At 31.9% G+C, this 10,947-nt stretch overlaps 1 protein-coding gene across 1 annotated transcript; it reads left to right on the top strand.

Moving 5' to 3' along the window:
- Positions 1-1,421: 1,421 nt before the first annotated feature.
- LOC143063449 (uncharacterized) lies at positions 1,422-10,134 on the top strand. Its single transcript, XM_076235611.1, has 3 exons — positions 1,422-1,549; positions 4,722-4,813; positions 8,127-10,134. Exons 1-3 carry the CDS (start codon positions 1,527-1,529, stop codon positions 9,098-9,100), a joined length of 1,089 nt encoding a protein of 362 aa, XP_076091726.1. The 5' UTR covers positions 1,422-1,526; the 3' UTR covers positions 9,101-10,134.
- The last annotated feature ends 813 nt before the right edge of the window (positions 10,135-10,947 follow it).

Here is a 10,947-nt window from a genome sequence, read left to right as displayed (position 1 = left end):
TGTCCTCATCATGGGTCCAAAGTTAGATTTCAATAATGCCTTACCCCAATTTTTAAAAGAGTGTAAAAACTTCCCTACGGCAATTCTTTTTTAGCCACTAGATGGAAATGGTAGGTAATGGGCTAGGTTCCAATGGTCCAAAAGGTCCAGGTGGGACAACTCATAGTTTGTCTTCACCATAGGTCCGAACTTAGGTCTTAAGGGTCAAACATGCCTACCCCAACTTTTAAAAAGTCTTTCAAAAATTCCCTACGGCAATACTTTTTTACCCACTAGGTGCAAATGATAGGTAATGGTCTAAGGTCCAATGGGCCAAATGGCCAAGATGGGAAAATTTCACCATAGGTCCAAAGGTAGGTTTCTTTTATAAATTGCTAATTTATATTTTCTGTGCACACCATACATTAAGTACAACAAATAAACCTTTCGTATAATCAAATGTGAGCGCATTCCGCTTGTTCAGAAGTAGAATCTTTTGTCAAAACGAATTTGTCTGACAAAAAAATAGCAAAGCACGAGTGCAATTTTCTACTCTTGTAATGCAAAACTATTGATACTATTTAGGAACTACTTGACAGGATGCCGAGACTATAGAAAGCTATTTCTTACAATATCACAAAATTGATTTCTTATGGAAAAGTCGATGTCATGTACCAACAATTTTGCCAGCATTTAAATAATTGCATAGCTATTTACTATTCTTCATACACTATTTAGAATTGCGCGCAGCACGCTGTTTGGTATATGAAAAGCGAATAAAGTAATGAACAGGAAATTACATGTTAATTTGAAAAAAAAAAACATTAAATAGTGTCTTCGGCTGCTCACTCATATGTAAAAACAGATTATTTTGTGATTATATGATTGATAAAAACATTTAAAGTACGTTTGAATCTTTTGCAACTTTTGGGTTTATAGACATATCTGAAAACTGGCTGCTAGCGAAGTGGCTGCTAGCGAGTGGCTGCTAGCTTGAGCCTGGTAGTATATATTACCATAAACCATATTTCATGCATTAAAGTATTTAATAAAATGTAAACCCAGACAAAGTGAATTGTTCGGGGAAAGGATCTAAACAAGTCATCAAATAATGTGTTAATTTGGGTTCCGTGTAATATTTAATGCCTATTTCGGTCCTCTTTCGTGGTATGTAATTGTAATCTCTATTTCGCCTATTGCATTTATTTCCCTACTGAGGTTGAAATAATTCGTTTATTTCCTAATTCTAAATGGATAACGGACAACATCTAAATGCCAAATATCAATTAATATGGTACATGTATTTACGCCATCCTGTATTGATATCAATTAAAACAATGCATCCACTGCCATAAACCTACCTATATGTACATGTAAACTATACAAGGTATTAATTGGCCCGCTAATTATGCACTAACGGTACGGGTAAAGTCAATTAGAAAAGCTCGAGGATTGGATAAACAACTACACCTACGGCTATTCTGTCAACACGGATCAGGTATCTCAGGTCATTTAATAAAGCAGTCGTCTTCAGTCAGGTATATTCAATGCTTGAATACCACACAGTCAGGTAAGACGAATATATTTTCGCGTATTTATTTTTTTCATTTTTTTTTAAATAATTTTCATAATATAAACATACATTATATTTCATTCATTGTAATTTTTACCCAATTTTTTTTATATTAATTATCATAAAAAACATACATTATATTTTATTCATTCTAGTTTTTATCTATTTTTCACTAATGTCTAAATAATAATGATGTATTTATCTTAACGATGTTAATTTAATGAGACTTATTTTCTATGAATCTAGCATGATCGGTATATTACGCAAAAAACAAAATACTATTTTCAAAGATAATAATATAAACGCAAAATAAGGCTAGTCGTTAAAGGTGGATTATCGGTATATATATTAAATATAATTTTCTCAGAAGAATTGTCTTATACTTTTTCAAAATGAAGATTTTACTGTGCTATTCAAAAATACAATGAAATGTATAACTAAGGGACGACATCAAAAGATCGATGTAGGATAAAAAAAACTTAAATCAAATAATTTGGGGGGGGGAGGGGTTAAAATTCTGCAAGTTTTGTATATCTAAAATCGATTTTTACATATATCCCTACTGGTAAATCAATTTTTCCCAAATTAAGTTAAGAGGGGGGGGTGGTGGTGGGGGGTGGGGGGGGGGGGGTCAGTGAAAAAAACTATGTGAATTAAGTTTTTTATCCTACATTGAACTTTTGATGTTGTCCCTAACCGTGTACTTTTCATAGCTACAAGTCGTGCAAAATTGTCCACTTTTGCCTGGATTTTTTTCGGAATAAAAAGAAATCCGGCTATAAGATAGAGTTCGAACTTTCAATAAAATATAAGAAGATCAATTTTATAACCGGCTTTAACGCAAAATAAAAAGAAAGAAATAGTGTCACTATCTTGCTACCAGTAAATAATAATGATTTCCACTATCACTGCATTAAAAAATGACCAGAAAAGTTATCTCCCTTTAATGTATACCGCTATATTTTACAGTCCAAGCGGTGTATTTGAGTTATGTTTTCCAAATAAATGGTTTAAGTAATTTTTGCATAATTTTCATCTTAACACAAAATTGTACAAGTTACTACACTCTATAGCTTGTATTAACGCTGAAAATACAGGATTGGTTTTGCTTATTGCTGAAGGCCATACACTACAGTAACCTTCAGTTGCTTACATATGTTAAATTAAAATTTTGTCTTTGGCAATTCATAATTTTACTATAACAACAAATTATAAATTGCCAAAACCAAAATTTTAATACAACACATACACATCATAGTTTGACTTTGCTGTATATTTGTCTCATTGGTAATTATACCACATTAAACGCAAATGTCCATAAAAAAGTTCAAATGTCCTTTGAAAATGCGCAAACGACTCTTAACTCTCGAATTAAAACAAAAAGTGGTAATGTGTCTGTACTGAGACTACTATACTACACATGTGTTATAGTAGTCTCAGGTCTGTAATACAAGTTTTTCTAAACGTATATCAAACATGAAAGACAATCCTACATTCAGTTTTTTTTTAACAAAATCTGAGGTCACCGAGAGATTAACCTTTGAAGTTAATTGATTTTAATGAATTTGGATTTAAGTTTTAATTTCAGACAAGTTGAATAATGCAAAGCTTCGAGAAACCGTTGTCCAGTTTTATTCTTTGACGTACTGTTAATCGTGTCCTTATTCATTAGTAGGCCGCTATCCTGACTTTATGGTTCATATACACAAAAAAAGAATAAATATTTATTGTTTTAACATATATGTTTATAATGCATGATTAATGACCTTTTGTCATGCATTTGAACACAATGTTTTTGTTTTACAGTGAGGGATGAAGCGTCAATACACAGTACATAAAAATACAATAAAACGGCAAGGCCCGTCAGTTTACAGCATCATAAATATTAATATTGTATAAATATTTCTAAAAATATGTACTAAAAAAACAATGTACAAAATGATTCATAGTACGTGTTCAGAAAATGTTACAGAAAATAGAAACAGTCTGACACGATAGGACCAGTCATTAATAAATGTCCAAATATAGTTGTGAAAAGTTAAACAAGATAGCCAGCATTCTGTCATTTCATGAGTCCGAAAACGAGGGTAACGGATGAATCCACTCGTCACTCACTCAAAATGACTTTTGTGGCCGAACAAAAATGTTGTTATAAGTATTATAAATAACAAGATGTGAGGAAAATGTCAACCTTGCCATTCAAAATGCCACAAAGAGCATTCCTTAAAAATTGACAAATACAATAGTAATGTGAAACAGGAAATCGCCACTTTTGTTTAATTATAGTTTCTTGTTTGGGTTTCAATATGATACCAAGCTTGGTTAAGATAAGATCCTCACTCCTGTCTTTGAATTTGATTTAAGCCCTTCAAACGATAGTTGGGGGCATTATGTTTACGATAATCGCCGACCGTTGTCCACTATAAATTTAAAAAAATAGGAAAACTTGCTTGAGGCAGCTGAAATCTAGCTGAATGGCTTAACTGCTTTGGAATCACATCTAATTTTGCTTTAGTGGTTAAAAATGGACGAATACAAATCCATCGGATGATTATTCGTATAATCAATATCATCACTTCCAGTTGGGGAATTGAAATAAAATTATACGATATTAGTACGTTAACACCCTCCCCCGAAGAAATCAAATCTTTAATAAAGTACCCCCTGTTATAGCATATGTGTGGGTGCTCAGTGATAAATTATATGTAACACGAAGCAACAATGACGATTTAATTTAGGTTTTAGGCATAAAATCAGATTGATTATAAAGTACACACCGAGTCCCCTTGGTTAGATTGTATTACCTTCCTTAAATTATTTTCACAATACATGCTTCTTTTATAAAAATAATGACGACCGTTAATTTTCAATAAATGTTATTTTCAGCAAATGGCTATTTTATGAGAGTAAGTTGATATTTAGAATTTTCATCATCATAAAAGTTATTGTTCGCGGTGTTTCTGCCATCAACAAAGATTCGTGTCGATGATTGTCACTTCAATTCTCTGTTTATTTGGGTGAAACGAAATGAAGTCATGCTGGTGCGACAATGAAACCTTAACGAATAATACAAAAATATATAAAAATACGTGAAAATCCCCCTTTTTTATAAATCTAAATCAGTCTGTGACCATTGATAGCCATTAATAGACTATTTATTTTCTTACAGAATGAAGGTTTACATCTGTTTTATACTGTTGGTACAGTGTGACTTTATCAACTCATTATTACAACAGAATCAACAAAACACGAGAACAGGAGGTTAGTATTTATAAAAATATTGTAAAAGGGAGTTGTCTCTCTTTTCCCTCTTTAATTTTACCGAAAAGTAATTTAGGGATTTTTGTTGTCTCTACTAGCTGAGTTGGTTGAGACTTTGTTCCATATATATATAGGTTACTAGTATTTGATAGGATGAGACGCCGATGAGCAGATGGTAATCAATCAAACTATTAGATAAACAAAAAAGTTTACTTTCAGTCTAACATAAAAAAAATAAATAAGATGTTTTATGATTGCGAATGAGACAACTCTCCACAACAGAACAAATAACACAGAAATTAACAACTATAGGTCATATTATGGCCTTCAACAATGAACAAAGCCCATACCGCAAAGTCAGCTGTAAAAGGCCCCGAAATCGCAAGTGTATAACAATTCAAACGAGAAAACTAATGGCCTAATTAATGTACAAAAATCAAATATGCAACACAGCAACAAAGGACAACCACTGAATTATAGGATCATGACTTGGGACATTGAGAATGTGGCGGGATTAAAAATATTATTGGGATTTTGACTTCTTGGGAAAACAATTGTTGTTATATTAATTTTAAAGAAGTCAAGTATTTCAAAATTCATTAAAAAAAAAAAAGAATTAAAATATCTGTGTTTTTTTGTGCAAAGTTCACTTACTGGTAGGTTGTACATAGATTATACTATAACTACTATGAATTACTGCTTGTTTGTTATCTCATAAGCAGTCCGTGCGAGACCCCCATGGGTAGTCAATGTTATTGACCATTATCTCATTCAAAAGATTAGATTGTCATGCCGTGTCGTGTGAAGAATGATGTCACCAAGCCTCTGCTTCACACTATTACAACATTAATGTATATCGTCATGTTTGATGGTGTTAAAAAACGTGTTCACGTTTCTCTAAAAATTGAATAGGTACAGTCACGAACACGGGGAAATTATTTTCTGCTGGTAAACATGAGTGTTATACAATAGATGAATGTACCCAGCTAAATTAATCTTCCTATATCAAATTAAAATTTGAATGATTTGACGGATTGATAGGTATGGAAGAATTAGAAAACAAAATATATTCATTTTATCAAAGACCACTTATATATACTAGTAAATGAAAGTAATTTACAACAATACGATTTTACAATCATATAGAATTAAATAGATTAGCTCTAAGCCACTAATGATTGATTGATTAAGGATTACTTAAAGTCCAGTGGCTAATATTTTAAGCATATTCAGGACGAGCTTTTATTATCAATAATGAGCAATTACACTATTTAAAGACCTATGCTGTGTATTGTTCGACACTTGCTAGACAAACGTGAGTAAGATTCTTCAAATCTTTGAGGACTGTGAACCAATCTCCAAACAAACATGAGTTGACATGTTCAACACATTTAGGACGTAAACTTACATTCACCTTTTTCAGAAGCCACTGTGTATTACATGTAAAGGGCCCTTTATAGATTGTTGTTCTGTGTGAGCCAAGGCTCCGTGTTGAAGGCTGTACCTTGACTTATAATGGTTTACTTTTATAGATTGTTACTTGGATGGAGAGTTGTGTCATTGGCACTCATATCACATCTTCCTATACCTTTGTATAGTAAACATCTAAATCGTCTCTGTAAATTGGAATACATGACGTATACCTTTATTTAGATCTTGAATGTAACAGTGATCATACTATACTAAAAATTTCACATAATATAGGACTGATGGTACTCTATTATGATTTAAAACTGAACAATTAAAACTTAATCTTGATGAACTGTATAATAACCACAAGGAAAATCATCTCTTTTTTTAGTGGCATTGATTAAAACTTGGCATGGGGCTAATGACATAAAAAAAGATGTTTTTGTTTCAGTTATAACTTTTAACTATAGTAATTATCAGAGTGTTATTGTTTTGGCTTGATTGTAAAAAAAAACTATATTTAATGTTTTGATCGTAAAATTATGTCAAAATAGCAAGTTAATGACTCTATCAGTCCGATATAAATACATGAGATTTAAGTCTATAAACATTATACGTCACACATATAATAATTACGCATCTCTGTTTCAAAACAAATAGCAAATGACATAAAATTTCATACATCATATTAATCATTCAGAATTATTTATTCTCCCATTAAACAATCCGGTTATTTTTAGGACTGTTTGCTTAATTAGTCATTTGATGCAATAATATATCATCGGAGTGGGTTATAGTCCACCTTTGAGATGTCTGTCCATAAAAAAGCATACTATTTTTTTTATTGTATACTTATTCCTGAGGTACAATTTTTAAGACCACAGCGTCGAATAGAGGACTGAGTGGGGTCCATTGATTTTTTGTTTTGTTTTTGTTTTTGTATAAAATGTTTGCTGTCATAGGCGCGATAGAAATTAACACATTCTCAATTTTTATCTAACAATGTTATTAAAATAACGCCAAATATAACAGAAAATGAGACAGAGGTTCCCTGTATCTGAAACAATCGACTTATACCATGAAATCGTGTATTATGTTTTTGAATTTATTTATTTCGGAACCTCTGGTTTTATCCATATGCCAACAGAAAAATATGTCCGTTAACCTGTACTTTTCATAATTATATTACATATAGTTTAAAAACCCGTATGTAAAAAAAAAATCTTATAAGATCCTTGTTATTTTTTCATTTTTTTTTTTTTTAAAAGAAAATGTTATCAATGCTAAATGTATGAAACATCTAGAGAAAATAATGTCATACCAAATTTCATTGGCTTATATCTCGAAAACAGGGACATGGATCCTTCATTTTTTTCTGCTTTTTACTTTTTTTTATTCATTAATTATATATATAATTGATTTATAACAGTCTTTTGAAAATAAAGTCTTGTAATTTTGAAATAGTGAAGTGATTATCCTAAAATTCGTTTCCTCCTGGTTATCCAACCATTTTTGTTGTTGAAGACATGTTTTTAGTATGGTCATGATTCTAATCATTGAATTATATTCTCCTTCAAGTAACTGATATTCAAGAGGAATCATAGGTATTTTTACATACGGGTTAAATTGAACTACTAGTATTTTGTAAACGGCACGCAGAAACATTTAATAATTTATTGTTTGATGCTGTTACATATGACCTATAAGAACAATAACACCTTTTTCAATATATCGTTGGTTTGCTATTCATCTAGTATATGGGTATATGAAAAAATAATATAATTCATATTACATTTCTTTTATTAAACATCGAATTTAATGGACAAACCATTGTGTAGTGTCTTATATTTGTATTTTATAGGCTTAACTTTGTTCCGTGTCTTATTTTTGTATTTTATTACAGCTGTTGACTCATACATGGGTCCAACTTCATCCCCTTATATGGAACCTTATTCCGGTGGATTTGGGCAAGGTCATCCCCTAATGGGAATGTTACCATTTATGATGGCAGATATTGATTATGCAGATCAAATGTCGTCAAGGGCAGACGCAAGAGCAGCTAGAAGAGAGGCAATGCAAGGTCAGCAAGAACCAATTGCAACAAGAGAAGGAAAATCAGGAAATAAAAACCCCATAAACAGGCTGAATAGAAATAATGGTAATCAATTAGGATATCCGTCCGATCTATATGTTCAACGACAACCAATGCGTCAGTCGGATCCATATCCACAACGTCGATTAGAAACCAATCAAATTCCACAACGCCGAATAGAAGCCAATCAAAATCCTTATTTTCAAGAAAGATCAGGTCAGACAATTGCTACAGAGCAAAGTTCCTTATTGGGACTGAAGCAAAACGTTGGAAATATGTCTTCTGGAAACAATAAAAATTCTTCCACCCCTACAAAATGGGTTTTTAAACAATCCCCAACTCAAGCTAAATCCATAAAACCGACTCCGGTCTCTAAATGGAGTTCCGGATTGTTACCACAACAGGAAGCAAACAGACTTAGATTGTCACAAGTTTTGAGTTCGTCAAATCGTCAACAGTTTAAAGACACTGCAAACAGTGCTTTGTCGAAGAATGAACTTCTACCTACAAACAATAAATATAATAATTACAATTCACGACGCACACCTTCAAGAATTGACCGAAGACCTCCTCCCAGGAAACAGAGAATAGATCCTGATTTAATGTCTGATATGATGGACATGATGGGTGATATGGGATTATCTAGTATGTTTATGCCACCAATGTCCAGACGAGGGGGTAGATGTGACTTGTCTTCTGTGAAAACATTGATTGAATATCTGATGACTGGAAAGATGTGCGGTACCAAGTCTCATGGGATGAGATTTGGTCTTGGTCGAAGATAAATAATCTACGTGAAAACAAACTTGGACTTTAATACTACAAAACAATTTTTTTGTGCAATTCTACCACACAAAAAAAAACCAACAAAATAGCAACGTGATTAATAGATGATGATATGTTTATCGTCAACGGATGATAAACGTTACATCATGCTTTTTCGGGTTCGAACACAGACATTAAATTCATATGCTTACTTACAGGTGAAAAACACTCACAGATAGAAAGCAGTTTAACAATATTGCTGATCTGTGCTAATGCTAGATCAAATCTGATGTAAAGTTGCATTTTTACTGTAACGTTTTTGTTTATATGTGATGTTTTTTTTTTTCTGATCCCTTTTTATCCTTTCGAACTTTTTCTTTCTTCTGTAAAAAGATTCCCATAAACAAATTTTCACTGTGCCATATGAGTGTTTATTTTTTTTTTTGTGTTTTTGTAAAACGTTAATGTTATAAAAAAGAAGGAGAAAAGGGAAAACCAATGAATCTACAAACAAGTTATACTTTTCGGACATTTATATAAAACTACATCACTGCATTGTGTACTGATCTTTCATTGTCAGAGTCTACAAAAGTTCCGTCTTACAACCCAAAAACTTTGTGTACATCAGAAGTAGCAATTCCATACAGTCACTTACATACATGCATTACGTAATGACATACATTATTCATATAAACAAGTTAATGAATCTGATCGAGATACAGGATCAATTATGGACACAGTATATAGGATTCAATCAGATTAAAAATTGCCGGTTAAAATACAAACATGAATGTTTAGTTACCTAAAGCCACATGTAACACAGTGTTACCTCTTTAAAACATGTTAAAAACACAGTTGTATAGTTCTTTTCAAATGAAATTAAACTCATTATATTTCTTTAAAGCTTGTCATCTGCATGATTTAGTCAATGATGTAATAATATTTTGTCAATGGTATAATGGTGTCTAGCTGATAGCAATACTGTTGTTAGTCAAAAGTATATTGTAAATAATTATATTTAAGTAAATTGTTTATTAAATCATGTTCAATATGATATTGTCTTACATTTCTTTAAAACTGTGATACCATAGTAATCATGTGATACCATAGTAATCATGTGATACCATAGTAATCATGTGATACCATAGTAATCATGTGATACCATAGTAATCATTTAATTCATATGTACATATCACCAATATACAGAAATGTTCGAAAAGTTGCTGAACAATACTGAATTCAATGCAAAATTAGAGTCTGAATAGTACTAAATTAACGGCAATCGTATTGTTAGAACAGTAATAAATTTACTGCAAGCGTACTATCTGAATAGTACTAAGTTTACTGCAAGCGTATTGTCTAAACAGTACTGAATTTACTGCACGTTTATTGTCTGAGCAGTACTGATTTTACTGCATGCTCATTGTCTTCAAAATACTGAATTTAATGCACGTATATTGTCTGAGCAGTACTGATTTTACTGCATGCTCATTGTCTTCACAATACTGAATTTACTGCATGCATATTGTCTGATCAGTACTGATTTTACTGCATGCTCATTGTCTTCACAATTCTGAATTTACTGCACGTATATTGTCTGATCAGTACTGATTTTACTGCATGCTCATTGTCTTCTCAATACTGAATTTACTGCACGTATATTGTCTTAGCAGTACTGATTTTACTGCATGCTCATTGTCTTCACAATACTGAATTTAATGCACGTATATTGTCTGAGCAGTACTGATTTTACTGCATGCCCATTGTCTTCACAATACTGAATTTACTGAACGTATATTGTTTCAACAGTACTGCTTTTACTGCATGCTCATTGTCTTCACAATACTGAATTTACTGCTTGTATATT

Source organism: Mytilus galloprovincialis, chromosome 2 (genome assembly GCF_965363235.1).
Source record: "Mytilus galloprovincialis chromosome 2, xbMytGall1.hap1.1, whole genome shotgun sequence".
NCBI classification, from domain to species: Eukaryota; Metazoa; Mollusca; class Bivalvia; order Mytilida; family Mytilidae; genus Mytilus; species Mytilus galloprovincialis.
The sequence above is the reverse complement of the archived record's forward strand: the minus strand, read 5'-3'. Positions and strand labels throughout refer to the sequence as shown.